Genomic DNA, 14,997 nt, shown 5'->3' on the forward strand with positions numbered 1-14,997 from the left:
GGGAACAGCTGGAAAACCTTGAGACGAGCCAAAGTATCACTGATTGCAACAATGGATAAACAAAAGATTTATATTTAAGACAATATATTTCCTTTGTGCTTATATGGACATAGTTTGAATAAACTGTTCAGGGATCCATCCTGATTTCATCATCGACTGACTGTGCTGCTTATCCTGTTTGGGGGGGGGGGGGGGGCTGGAGCCCCTCTTGCCTCCTATGACAAGTTGACAGTAAACCCCAGGCCCAATATAGACAAAACCAAACTCGAAAGTCTTCAGTTCAACTAATTTGCATGTTTCTGGAGTGGGAGGGGCAAGAGAACTTGCACTGACAAGGGAAGAACATTCAAACTAGGCAGCTGGTTTTTGGATTCGAGCCGAGAAACTTCTTTTGGCCACAGTGCTAACCACTGCGCCACCATGCACACAAGTTTGTATGTAATATAAATTCAAAATTTACAACATTTCCTTTATCATTTACTCATTTTTCTGGATAGTTGATATTTTTTTCTTCTGTGTCTTTTAAATGCTAAAACTTGAAATCCTTTTTTTTAATGTTGAGTCATAATTGGGGCTGATATCATCTCATTCATCAAATAATTGCCTCTGTCACTTGTCCCCCCCCCCCAAATAAACTCCTTTTGATATTTTGTTTCCATTTTTTTAATATTTTAAATAATGACTATTATTCTAAGAGGGTAATGATATGATAATCTTGTACATTTATTTATAACAAAAAACACAAAAACCTAATTATGACAGAAGTTTAAGTCTGTGTGAGGCTGTGTTGGACATTCACAGGTTAAATGAAAACCACACCCACCTCTCTCATCACCTCATTTGAGTTCTGTTGTACTTCTGAACCTACAGATGTCATCAAACTCCCCCAAACAGTCTGCTGACATTCCCAAGGTCCAGAACATCCAGATCAACAGTTTAGTCCTAAACATTTTATTATATCCCTCGCACCATTCATATTAACCCCAGCTCTGATCATTTCCTATCAAAAAGCCATCAGATACATCCATTGGAGTTGTCATCGAGGGAGGGGCCACACATCACACATCAACCAAGCAGAAGGAGACATGAAACACAGCTGCTGGAAAATGTCAGTGATTCTGCACTGGTTTTAAGTGGATGTGCCAGTCTGGTCAACTGTGAGGTGACAATATTTATTAAAACAATTAACGTTTTTTAATTGTTTTTTTTTTAACCTGTCTGGTTCAGTAGCTGGGGCAAGCAGCATCCATGTTCCTGGTGCCTTGCTGTACTGAAGTAGTTTTACTCTGAAAAGGAGGAATCTGATAAACTCCTCCTATTGCCATTTATGCTTAATTTTATTAGGAATGGTGTTGGTTCATTGATAAAGCTACCAGACTTAGGCTCAGGAGTGGATAGGAAGAGAGAACAGGGAGAGGATAGGGAAGACAAGGGGGGGGGGACAAAAACAACCACAACAATAGCAGAAAAAAAACAAAAACCAAACAAACAAACAAAGAAAATGTAACAACATCAACAGAGAGGAGAAAAAAAAAAAAAGGAAAAAACATTGATTGCAGAATTTCCGGTGCAGGGTTACCATTTGTTTTAATATAATTTTTAGATAAATGTCTGAGTGTGTGTTTATGGGTCAGTTGTGCGCCGCATGCGTGTATGTGTGTATACACGTGTGTATGTGTGTGTATGTGTGTGTGCTGCGGTTTGTCTTGGATGCTGTGTGTAGCTGGCTGTAGCTGATGTGGGGGGGCCAGGACATCACACCCCCAGTCCAGGATAGCAGGTAGGTCAGGACCAGGCCACCAGAGCACCCAGAAACCCCCAGGACACGGGGAGCCCCAGGCCACCCCTCCCCCCAGGAAACAGCCACAAGTCCAACCCATGCCAGGACCCGTAGGAAAGCATAGGAGCAGCAACCCCCACCCGGAAGCAACCCACAGAGAGATGGGGCAGAGAGGACTCCAGTCCCGTCAGGCACCCCCCTCCCCCACAGCATGAGCAGAGCCCAGGGGCATAGGGCCCCTCTGGCCCGAGACCCGACCAGAGCCCCCCAAGAGGTCCACCAGCGGCAGGGCCGACACCCACCCACACCCCCACACTCAGGCGGGGCAACCACAGCCCACCACAACGACCATGCCCACCGCCCCTGTAGAGAGCTACCCCCCTCGATCCCCATCCCCTCCACCCATCCCCTCCACCCATCCCCTGTTCTCCCCCTCCCCCCCAGAGCAGGCCGGTTTCAGGCTATAGGGCACCACCAGCCATACCCTCATCTTCCTCCATACAGGGGCTGAGTACTCCATAGATGCTGATATGGTCCAGGGCACCTCAGACTTAGTGAAACCACCAGCAAGCAATCCATCGCACAACAGCAAGGCCCGCGACCAACCCCAGCCCAACCACCACGCCCATGTTAAGTTCTTGTTTTACTTTGTAAGCTCATCCCTCCTGTGTCTTTGTGTGCTCGTCAGTCTTGATGAGTGCTGCACCTAATCAGCCCTTGTCAGTCACATTCCTGCTCCTACTGTTTCTCAGCCTATCAGCTCCTTCCCGCCTTTCTGGTCTCTACTTTATTCTTATTTCATCATCAGGGGCCTCATGTATCAAGACTTGAGTGGATCTCATACTAAAAAACTGCAGTCGCAAGAATGGCGAAATTTGCGTATGCACAAAAAAATCCGGATGTATCAATATGTGCGAGCAAATCCACGCTTGTTTCCTTGGTACATCCCAATCAGCTTGGAATTGAGCACAGATTAGGACCGGGCCCGCCCCCGTTACACCCACCTATAAATCCACAAATTCATTTAAATAGGGTCTCCGCTGTCTGTGCTTGCAAAACAATTTAATGAAAAAGAGATTCAAGGCGTGCGAGCTGGAGGTGCTGGTCGGGGAGGTGGAGGCGCAACAGCAGATTTTGATTGGGATAAGTGTTTGAGAGGGTGAACGCCGTCGGTTCGGAGCACCGCACCCCTGCAGAGATTTAAAAAAAAGTGGTCAGACCTCAAGGTGGAGGTCAAGCGGTGTACAGCTGCCCTCCGGAGGAGTGCCGGCCAGACAGGTGGGGGTCAGGGAAAGGGCAGCACCTCTGAAACCCCTACGATGAACGTAAGCGTGTTCCTCATGTGGCGGTGCTTTTATGGCAACATGAGTGTAGTCAATGGCTCCGATTACATAGAGAATCCAGCTTTTGCTGCAAATTGTGCTTCAATATTGACCTGTTCAACCACACCGTAAGGGAATTTAATGTTCCTGCGGGAGAATCAGGTCCACCACCCAGAGCCCGGCTGAGGGTCGACTGGCTCACCCTGGAATGGTCCGCTATCTCTCGCTGGAAGGAGCCAGTGGCCAAGAAGCTGAGCGTGCTCAGCACCAGTGTCGGCACTAGCACAGCTTGGCTCCTGGCAGTTCTTTGCTGGAGCACCGGTTGCAGCTCCCCACAAATTTGCAGGAGGATGGCCCGCAGTAGCCAGAACGACTCATCAGCCACTCGTCAGAATTGTGCAGCAGACCCTGCCACTCCCTGAAATGTCGCTCCCACCTTATTGCACCGTTTGCCACAGCCTCCAAAAAGTGCTGCCATTGTTGAAAGTTGCACATTCAACACAATTGTGAAGACTCTTTTATAGCTGCTTCAGTAATGCCAACAGGTGTTTGGGGTTGTGTTGATGGCTTTTTTGTGCCCGATGTGTGTGCAGTTGTCAAATACTGTCAGTAACCAAACACTGCCACAGGGTGTCGCCAATGGACCAAAGTGCAGTCAACATATGAATTGACTTTCAGCCGACTTCTACAGCACCTCTGGAGTTTGCGTGAAACAGCGCAAGAATCGACACACTTTTCACGTTGATACATCTGAATGTGAGAGTCAATCCTGGCGTACGCAAGTTTTTCTTGCGTAAACTGCATTGATACATGAGGCCCCTGGTGAGTGCATTTGAGTTTGGTTGTCCAAGTCACTGATCGTCAGATCCTCATGCTATACCTCATCATGTCTCGTCACCTCACTTGTTTTCTCAACTGTTTGTTTCCCAGAGTTGTGACTTGTTGTGTTTAGTTTCTAAGTTTAGCTTTTAATTAGGGTGCTTATTAAATTGTTGGTTGCATGAAGTCCTTCCCCCCTCCTCTCTGTGTTTGGGTCCTGCCATCACCACACGACAGAGGGATCTAACCAACTATGGACCCAGCTGCAGTCAACTCTGATTCCTGCTGGGCGGACCAAGCCACCACAGCCTCATCCCATTGTTTTTCTCTGTTGGACCCCAAAGCGGTTCTGCCTTCACAGTCAGCCTCCACAGTGGCTCCTCCTTCATCTCCAGTATTTGGGCCACCCTCCTAAGCAGCTCACCAGTCACACCACCACCACACAAAAGACCAATCTGGATGCACTCACTTGTACAAGCACTTGCTGTTGAACCAATAATTCAAAAATGTCCAAATTTATGACAGTGAGCAATCAAACATTACAGGTCTTTTTTTTTTTTACACTCACAAGACACAACTGGGGAGAAACATGAGAGAAATACTAATTTTCGATCAAACCTGAACCTGAACTGGGTCAGACTTGATGCTGTGGTCCCATTTTGTGTTCCAGTTCTTGCATTTTTGCTCCGTAGTCTTGTTTCTGTGCCAAACCTCTACGACTCAATGCCATGAGATTAAACCTACATACCCTCCTATCTGCCTACATCATCCATTCACAGCTAGATAATGAAAATGTAAACTCTCATAAAAACCACTTACCAAAGGCCCAGCCAACTGCGACCAACTGGACCAGACAAATGAATAATACACATGCTCCACTGAAACCATAACGGTCAACCACTTGGAACTGGTAGATTCCACCCTGGAAAACACACAACAGTTACATGAACATTGTGCCACTTTAAATAGATACCTGACTTGATTTTACAGTAAACGCTGTAACCTCCAGCGTAGGTACGCGTCACCACATACTCTACACCAGAGGCTGAGGAGCACTTCTTTGGTGACACAAACAGCTGTGAGCGATTGGCCTTGTAATGTAACGTCCTCCAGTGTCTTCAGTGCTGGGTCATAGTCCAACTCCCCACTAGTGACCGAGAACTGAAGAAACTTTTGCCTGAGAGGAGGAACATCTTGAAGGAAACAACAGTCCAGTTGACTCTGACACAGCACTTCAGAGGTATCCTGACCTGGATTCGAATCTTCACTGACACATTTCCTCCTCTGTGTTTCCACATGCTCAATTCCATGACATGGGCTCCAATTAAAAACAGTGTGCTTCATTTCAGGTGCCATAGTTGAAAGCACACAGAGAAACTCAACACGGTGGCATTGAAGTCCGAGGGCAGGGTGCATGACTGCGAAAAATCCACCACCAGTTCTTTAGTTTTCCCCGCGTTGATCTGGAGGCGGTTCCACTGGCACCAGTCCACGAAGTCCTGCGTCAGTCCTCTGTACTCTCTTTCGTCCCCATTTGTGATGAGTCCAACGATAGCAGAGTCATCAGAGAACCCCTGCAGGTGCCAGGTGGGTGTGTTGTAGGAGAAGTCTGCAGTATAGAGGGTGAAGAGGAATGGAGCCAGGACCGTTCCCTGCGGGGCCCCCGTGCTGCAGATGACCGTGTCAGACAATCAGTACCTGGTCCTCACGTACTGTGAACGGTTGGAGAGGTGGTCCAGTGTCCAGTGTGTGAGGTGATGGTTCACCCCGGTGTGCTCCAGCTTGTCCCTCAGGAGTGCAGGCTGTCTGGTGTTGAAAGCACTGGAAAAGTAAAAAAACATGACTGTCTCAGTGGTTCCAGGTTTCTCCAGGTGAGAGAGAGGTGCTGGAGGAAGATGACAGCGTCATCCACTCCAATTCCTGGATGGTGCAATGATGATGGTGCAATGATGATGATGCAAACTGGAGCGCATCCAGTGACGGACTCACTGGGGGTGGAGGTGGCCAAGGACTAGTCACTCCAGGGTCTTCATCAGGTGGGATGTTCGTGCCACCGGCCTGAAGCTGTTCAAGTCCTTGGGGTACCGAGTCTTGGGTACCAAAACCACGCATGACGTCTTTCACAGCTGCGGCACTCTCCCCAACTTCAGACTCAGGTTTGACATGTGTTCAATAATCTCAGCTGGTCTGCACAGGACTTGAGGAGTCTGCGGCTGATGCCATCCAGGCCTGCAGCCTTCTTTGCCTTGATCTTCTTGAGCTGGCTTATCACCTGGGTCGTTGTGACGAACAAGTTAGAGCAGGGGGCTGTGTACTGGAGGGTGTGGGGGAGTGTGCTGGATTGATGGGATGAGCAGTGGGGGGCGGCTGTGGGCTAAGTGTTGCAGGGGGGAGGGAGAGGTGAGGGAGGGGCTGCCTGAAGTAGCTGGAAGAGGAGGAAGAGGAGCTGCTGGGGGGGGGGGCTGCAGCATGGAGGACTGGTTTAGGGGAGGGGCAGACAACTGATCAAATCTATTGAAGAATATGTTCAGGTCATTCGCCTACTTTTGACCCCCTGCAGCTTGGGAGTCCAGTACCTTGAGTCCAGAGATGGTTTTCAGGCCTCTCCAGACTCCACTGACATTCCTTCGCTGCAGCTGATCCTCCATCTTCCTCCTGTAGGCTGCTTTCCCTTCCCTGATCTTCCTCCTCAGTTCCTTCTGCACAGCCTTCAGCTCATCCTTGTCTCCTGACCTAAAGGCTCTCTTCTGTTATGATCCAGCATTCCTGTGCTATTTCCCTCTCTCGACCCAGTTCCGAGCTCCGCCCCTGTTGGTTGGTGATTGGCTGCTCCCTTTGTCAGTCACTCTGCGGCACACAGGAAACACCAGCTGAATCCATTCCCTGATTAACCCCCCCCCCCCCCTAGGTATTTAAGTCCGAGCTGGTTGTTTCCGTTTGTTTTCTCGTTTTTTCTCATTGTTACCTTCCTAGTCCGAGTAGAGAGCACTCCTTGTTGATTGTTACTTTTTCTAAGTGTGATTTCGCTCCACTTTTTCCTGAGCCGCGAAGGTGTGCCAGAAGACCCAGTATTTCTGTGGTATTTTTGTTAAAGTCATTTGCCGGATAATAGCAGCTGAGTGCTGACCTTTTGATTTCCTTAAATTTCCGTTCCCATTCTATTTGGCTGGCTGATTCCTCGGCCTTGATTTATTTTTCCCCCAAATTCTTATTTCACCCCAGAGTTAGTCTGGTGGTTGCCTTTTGTGGTCGTTCCTTCAGTTTATAGTGCTGCCCGTATTTAGATTTAGTGTTTTTCCAAATTTTGGTTTTTGCGCCCCGTGCGTTTTATTGGCGTTCCACTTGTTGTGTCTCAGAGAAACCTCGACCACTGTACACTAATAAACTTTGTTTGTTAAACCTTGAGCTCCGTGCGTGGACACTTTGTCTCCTCTTGTGCTGATTCTGGTAGCCTGGTGAAGGCAGGTCTAACATCTTCTTCTCCTTAAGGAGAGACTTTATGTCGGGGTTGATCCATGGTTTATCGTACTGTCCTGGTGGGTATGGTGTTTTCCTCACAGGAAGTAATATCATCTGCAATGCAGTCTGTCAGACTGTCGATGTCCTCCCCATGGGAGTCACTGAACTCCTCCCAGACAGTCGTGTCAAAACAGTCCATAAGAGCCTCTTCAGCTTCCACAGACCATCTCTTCACTGTACGGGACACAGCTGGTTGTCTGCTCACAAGAGGTTTGTATGCAGGTAGGAGATGAACCAGGTTGTGGTCTGATCTTCCCAGTCGGGGAAGGGGTAATGAGGTATGCCTCCTTGGTGTTGGCATAGCACAGATCCAGAATCTTATGGTCTCTGGTGCAGCATGTAATGTACTGGGTGAACGTGGGCAGAGTGGAGGATGGAGAGGCATGGTTAAAGTCTCCAGAGATAAGAAGGAGGGCCTGTGCGCGCTCTGTCTGTAGCCTGCTTGTGGGGGGGGGGGCATAGGCAGCAATTGCAATAACTTGCAAAAATTCCTGCGGCAGGTAATATGGCCTCATGCTGACTGCTAACAGTTCAAGGTCCCGACTGCAGAGCTGCTCTTTCATAGTGATGTGCCCAGAGTTACACCACTGATCATTCACCAACACTGCCAGTCCTCCTCCTTTCTTCTTATCACTCTCCCCTGTCCTGTCTGCCCGCAGCAGCTTGAAACCGTCCAGCGCCACGGCCGTGTCTGGGGTCAGTGGAGTTAGCCAAGTCTCCTAGAACATCATGACGCTGCACGTGTGGTATTCCCTCTGGTGCCGGGTTAGCGCTGCTAGCTCATCCATCTTATTGGGAAGAGATCCCACATTTCCCATTATGATGGACAGGTCTGAATCTCCACCTTCTGGTGCGACGAGCAGCTCCGGCACAGCTCCCCCATCTCCTCCTCTTCAGCTCGGGGAGAACATTAGGTCTCTCACGGGGCAGCACCACGTTGTTGCGGAGCTCCACCTCTGCTGTAAACAATGGGGCCCTGGCTTACCAGAAGAACAAATGTTCATCTACATGTTTGTCATGTGATTGTTCTGTGGCATTGACCCAACGCACAACTATGAATCAAACTTTGGGGCTCGATTTTCCATGGAACAATGATAGAAAGAAAGTGAATTTTTATCCTTAAATGGTGGGTTTGGAGAAGCTCCTAATTATGGGTAAGTGTGCACCTGTCTAGTACCTGAGTGGTGAGAGAAATCTGAACGATGAAGCAGGCGGAGCAGAAGAGAAGGAGGAAGATTTCCCGGCACCAGGGTCTGCGCATTTGCCTGGGAAACATGTCCATCACCGATGCTGTTACAGTTTCAAGACCTACAAACTGTTACACACACACACACACACACACACACACACACACACACACACACACACACACACACACACACAAATAATGTTAATTTCCAGTTCTTTATTGTTATTCTGGAGCTGCACTACCAGTAATGTGGGCTCATGGGCTGTGGCAAGCCTCCCTTATAACTCCTCCCCCTTCCTGTTTCCATGATGCTGGTGGCGGTGGAACCAGAACAGAGAAAAGTTGAATGAGATTATCAGAACTGGTCTTACCACTGTGTCCAGTCCCAGCAGAAGGAGCATGATGAAGAAACAGGCAGCCCACAGCTGAGGCAGCGGCATCATGGCGACAGCCTGAGGAAACGCAATGAAGGCCAGACCAGGACCTGAGAGGACAAACAGGAGCATTCCAGTGTTGGGTTGCTGAAAGCAGTCAGTCAGATTCCACTGACAGCTTTGGTGTCTCAATGGTACCTGAGTCAACCACCAAGTGGATAGGAATCCCCTGTTTGTGGGCCATGAAGCCCAGAACTGAGAAGACCGCAAAGCCGGCAACAAAGCTGGTGGCACTGTTGAGCAGACACAACCAGAGACTGTCCCTGCAGACACACACAGACAATGGACTCGAGTACACAACCCTACTAGAAATAACCTCATTACAGTTAAAACCACCTCTTCAGGCCCAACTGTTAATTCAACTAAAATCTGTCTACCTGATGTCAGAGCACTTACAAATATGTCTTTTGTCTGCCAGGATTTTGTTATGACCAATAATATTGACTTTTTTTATCATCACAGAATCCTGGTCAAATCCTGATGTGTGCCCCCTCTTCATTCAATCGTCCCCCCAAACTAGCTAGTTCTCCAACAGGCCTGGGGGGGGGGGGGTGGCTGTCATAAATGATTTTACCTGTTCTCCACTTCCACTTGCATGTTTTTCTACATTTGAAAGTCTTGGTCTTATTGTGAAGAACGACTTGCCCTTTCTATGGGTTTTAGTCTACAGACTGAGACTTTACTTCCATTTCTGTGCAAGAATTTCACGTTTTATCGGTCATTATGATGGAACATGACCGCATCCTCTTCCTTTGTGGTTTTGATATTCATGTTTGTTGCCCTTCTTCCTGTGGGTTTGCTTCTGATTTTATCAAATTTTTAGATTCTTTTAATCTGCCCCAACATGTAAAGCACCCCGCCATGTCAAAGGGCATACACTGGATCTTGTGATTTCCTGTGGATTCTATGTTGATGATGTGAATTTGGGTAATTTTCTGATCCTTCTGCCGTGCTTCTCCGGATTTCACTCCTTGCTTCCAACTTCAAATCAACCTCTCTGATTTGCTCCTGCACACTAGATTCACTCTCTGTTCCAACCTTCTGACAAGCTTTCATTGCCACAAACTCATTTTTCCACAGCAGTGAGCATGACTTTATCATTGATGAATACTTTTAACAGTTCCTGCACAAATATCTTGGACTCAATAACTCTGGTCAGCTACAGAAAGATAAAGCCTTCCTCTCTGACTTGGCTCAATGTGGATATAAGGAAGTTAGAGATGAGGAGGGTAGACAGAAAGGAAGTGGAGAATAAGACAGATTCAGTGCTTCCCTTGCTTCCCTCCACGATTTTATGTCACTATTGTCAGGATCTGCATTTATTTTGTCTACATTTCCTGTTTTATTTTGTAGTCTATGTGCTGTTGTGTTGCTGTTAGTTTTGCTCCCTGTTTTTTTTCCCTCCACTGTGATTGCTGTCTCTGCCCTCATGTCTTCCACCTGTTTCTCGTTCCCCTGTGAATTTAAGCCCTGCCTCATTCCCTGTGTCTGTGCCAGACTGTCTTTGTTACCTTGTGTTCAAGCTCTTGAGTGTCTTGGACCCTTGTTGCCTCCTGTGTAGGACCTGTTGTGTGACTTCTGGATTTTGCCCATTCCCTGTTGTCTTTATTTGCCCCGTTCTGATTTTTGACATTTGCTATGTTTTGGATGAAAGACCTGGTGCTGTGGACATAGTACTTCTGCCTGGATTCTCTTTTTGCATTTGGGTCCTTGCACATTGACCCCCTTACAACTACAGTATATCAACACAAAGTCAAAAAAGCTGGAAATACTTACTTTTCAGAGCTCATTGAAAATCAAGGTCATATCTCAGAACTTTAAAGTGATAAACTACAATTGGTCCCCTGGATTGCTTGCACCCTCCCCAGAGAAATGCAATTCAACACAGAACTCAGAGAAGCTGATGTTGATCCCTGCGCTGTAACATTTTAATGAAATCTCTCATTCAACCATGGGATGCATATAACCCTTCCTAAATCATCCACCTGTCTTCAGATTGCATCCCCACTTGGTTTTTAAAAGTTGTGTTCCAGATTGTTGGTCCAGATATCTTTGCAATTATCATAAAGCTAAATCTAAATATAACTGCTCTATATCTTTGGGATTTTCCCCTCATATTTTAAACATGCCATTGTTTACCCCCTTTTTCAACAAGCCCTCTGTCGATCCCTCTGTTTTAAACAAGGGAAAACAGTAAATGACTTGAAAGTAGAGCTGATAAACTCCTTTACTCAAGTAAACCTGAAAACTACAACAGCACCTTGGCTCAAGACGGCACCAATTATGTGGTGCATCAGAGGAGTAGTGAATTGAATTTGGATACTGAAAATAATTTCTCTGGATCTGCTGGGAAGATGCAAAAGAAGTGAGAAGTGAGGAGGTTCAAGGATGTAACAGCAAAATTCCTGACCCAACCAGTCATATGGTTAGCTTAAGTTGTCATGAATACCAGGCTGTAAACATTGGCAAACATCACTGTAAACCGATTGTAAAACAAATGGTGAGGATGAGATTTGCTAACTTCAGCATCTTGAAGAAAACTCAGAATGGAGATGTTCGATCATTGAAGGAATCACTGATCATAGCCTTACCTGAAACAGTTGTTCTTGCTTTTATTGAAGCTGCTCAGAGTGAGTAGCACTCCTGATCCAACACTGTAGGAGTAGAGAACCTGAGCACATGCCTCAAGCCACACCTGTGATAGAACAACAGTGACAGAACATTTGCCAGACTGTTTCATCTCTGTCCTTATGGTTCAAAAGAACACTTTCATGAATTGTCTTCAAGGACAAATGAAATGACAAATGTGAATTATTCCACACTTGGGAAAACATGCCCTCCTTTGGGCCAGTTGTCACAGAAAGATCTGGTCAACAAATGGACCTCACAGACACTGATGTACTCCACAGCACCATCTCTAGCCAGGATTCCCTCCTAGTGCAGTTTTTTCAAATGACAGTGTAAGTGTGTTATTAAATAAAAATAAAAGGTTTGGGGTATGAGGAAGAGATGAATAACAATCATGAAAGAAAGAAAATTATGCAAGAGTGTGTGTGTGTGTGTGTGTGTGTGTGTGTGTGTGTTGTCGTGAGGGTGGTCATTTGGTTTTGTGGTTGTTGGCTGTGTGACAGAAGCTGTCTCTGAGTCTGTTTGTCCTGGCTCTGTGTGACCTGTAGCGCTGGCCTGAGTGTAGCAGGTCAAACAGGTGATTGCTGGGGTGAACCGAGTCCTCGATGATGTTAGAGACTCTGCTGAGGTGGCGAGAGCTGGCAATGTCCTCCAGGCTGGGCAGAGAGCAACCAGAGATTATCTGGGCTGTGCGGATGACTTCGGCTCTCCTGTCTGCTGCTGAGCTCCCTGCGTACCAGGCCATGATGCAGGACACCAGGATGCTCTCTATGGTGGTCCTGTAAAAGGTCACCAGCAGCTTCTCCTCCAGGTTGTTTCTCCTGAGCACTCTCAGGAAATGGAAATGGGCCTTCTTAACCAGTGGACCCTTTCCACATAGTCCCCATGGATGTAGAGTGGGGCTGGGTCCCCTCGGCCCTTCCTGAAGCCCAGAATTAGTGCCCTAGTTTTTGTGGTGTTCAGTTGGAGGTTGTTTACTGAACACCACGCTGTCAGTCTGTTGACCTCATCTCTGTAGTCAGACTCACCCCCCTGAGATGAGACTGACTATGGTGGTGTCATCCGCAAACTTGATAATAGTGTTTGAGAGGGGGTTCAGGGACCAGTCGCACGTTTAGAGAGTAAACAGGAGGGGACTCAATACACATCCTTACAGGCCACCTTAGCCTCCCTGGTGCCTCTTTTTTAAGGTCTGACCTGGCTGAACAGGGCCCTGTCCCCTGACTTGAAGGCGGCGTTGAGGCTTTTTTAGGTGCCTTGGGTGACCCTACCAGGGTCACCCAAGGCAGACTGATCCTAGGTGAAGGGCCAGACAAAGAAAGGTTCAACAGACCCCTCATGGAGAAAAGAAGATCAAGGAATTTGTGTACCAAGCCCGGCGGTGCCCCGCCCTGGAACCAGGCGCTTGATGGCGAGCGACTGGTGGCCGGGCCTTGGCCTTCATGGGGCCTGGCTGGGCCGAGCCCGTAAAGGAGACATGAAATCGTCCTTCCTTGGACCCACCACCCATAGGAGGAACCAGAAGGGTCCAGTGCATTGTCGCTTGGGTGGCAGGCCAAGGCGGGAACTCGGCTGTCTGACCCCAAGGCATGGAAGCTGGCTTTTGGGACATGGAACGTTACCTCTTTGGCCGGGAAGGAGCTGGAGCAGGTGGAAGAGGTTGAGCGTTACCAGCTAGAAAAAGTCGGACTCACCTCAAGACATAGGTCCGGGTCCGGAACCCAAGTCCTTGAGAGGGGTTGGTCTCTCTTTCGCTGGAGTTGCTCTGTGTGAGAGGGGGAGGGCGGGGGTGGGCTTTTTGGTCGCCCCTAAACTCTCTGCCTGTACGTTGGGGTTTACCCCGGTGGACAAAAGGGTTGCTTCCCTGCGCCTTCAGGTCAGGGAATGGGTCCTGACTGTGGTCTGCGCTGATGGGTTGAACACCACCTCAGAGTACCCACCCTTTTTGGAGTCCTTGGGAAGGGTACTGGATGGTGCCCCAATTGGGGACTCCATTGTCCTGGTGGGGGATTCAACGCTCACGTGGGCAGTGACGGTGTGACCTGGAAGGGTGTGATTGGGCGGAACGGCAGGCCCAACCTGAACCCGAGTGGTGTGCAGTTATTGGACTTCTGTGCAAGTCGCAGGTTGTCCATAAATAACACCATGTTCCAACATAAGGATGTCCATCTGTGCACGTGGCACCAGGACAAGCTAGGTTGCAAGTCTATGATCGATTTTATAGTCATATCATCTGACCTGTATGTTCTGGACAATCAGCTGAAGAGAGCAGTTCCGCTGTCAACTGATAACCATCTGGTGGTGAGTAGGATCAGGTGGCATGGGAAGGCACAGCGCAGACCTGATAGGCTCAAACCAGTCGTGAGGGTTTGCTGGGAACTCCTGGCGGAAGAACCTGTCAGGATGATCTTCAACTCCCATGTCCGACAGAGCTTAGTCCGCATCCCAGGGGCTGAATAGACCATGTTCTGCTCTGCCATTGTTGAGCTGTGGCCGTTAGGCTGCTGGGGCCAGTCACGGCGGTAATCCTTGAACCTGCATGTGGACCAGAGGTGAGGGGAGCCGTCAGGCTGAAGAAGGAGGCCAACAGGGCGTGGCTGGTTTGTGGGTCTCCAGAGGCAGCCAACCGCTGCTGGCAAGCCGAGTGGTATGCAGCAACCCAGTCTCATGTCAAAACGTGAAAAGACTACGTTTGTCCACAGGTCAAAACGTATCAGTTCCACGATAAGGGCCTGTGAATCTGGAGAAGGCTTATGTCCATGTTCCAAGGAGCACCCTGTGGGAGGTACTCCGGGAGTATGGGGTGGATGGCCCCTTACAAAGGACCCTTCAGTCTTCCTACTGGAGGAGTGAGAGTCTGGTTTGTGTTGCCAGCAGTGAGTTGGACTTGTTCTCGGTGAGGATTTGACAAAGGCTGCCCTTTGTTTCCGTTTCTGTTCATAACTTTTATCGACAGAATTTCTAGACACAGCTGGGTGGTGAAGGGGGTCGAGTTTGGTGAGGGGGGGTTGTTGTCTCTGCTTTTTGTGGATGATGGGTTCCTCTTAGCTCCATCAGGCCACGACATCCAGCTCTTGCTGGGACTTCTTCTCACACAGAGTAACGGCCCCTGAACACAACTATGACACGGGAAATCAGGAGTTGCTGGTGGTACAACTGGCTCTAGAGGAATGGAGCCACTGGCTTGAGGGTGCGGAGCACCCCCTTATGATATGGACTGGTAATAAGAACCTTTCATACATCAAAACCGCCAGGAGATTAAATTCACGCAAACCCTGCTCTGCTTTTTGAACACTTTAACTTCTC

At 48.4% G+C, this 14,997-nt stretch overlaps 1 protein-coding gene across 1 annotated transcript in view; it reads right to left on the reverse strand.

Moving 5' to 3' along the window:
• LOC147245617 (sodium- and chloride-dependent GABA transporter 2-like) overlaps positions 1 to 14,997 on the reverse strand; it is a 31,390-nt gene that overhangs the window by 1,407 nt on the left and 14,986 nt on the right. The window contains exons 7-11 of the mRNA XM_086183972.1: positions 11,655 to 11,758; positions 9,202 to 9,326; positions 9,001 to 9,113; positions 8,618 to 8,755; positions 4,741 to 4,843 (exon numbers count right to left, since the gene is read on the reverse strand). Of these exons, the coding sequence (XP_086040098.1) occupies positions 4,741 to 4,843; positions 8,618 to 8,755; positions 9,001 to 9,113; positions 9,202 to 9,326; positions 11,655 to 11,758 (583 nt within the window). The remainder of the gene's footprint in view (positions 1 to 4,740; positions 4,844 to 8,617; positions 8,756 to 9,000; positions 9,114 to 9,201; positions 9,327 to 11,654; positions 11,759 to 14,997) is intronic.

The sequence above is a fragment of the Aulostomus chinensis genome, chromosome 18, assembly GCF_037954235.1.
Source record: "Aulostomus chinensis isolate RoL2024-O1b breed Wild chromosome 18, RoL_Achi_v1.0, whole genome shotgun sequence".
Classification (NCBI taxonomy): Eukaryota; Metazoa; Chordata; class Actinopteri; order Syngnathiformes; family Aulostomidae; genus Aulostomus; species Aulostomus chinensis.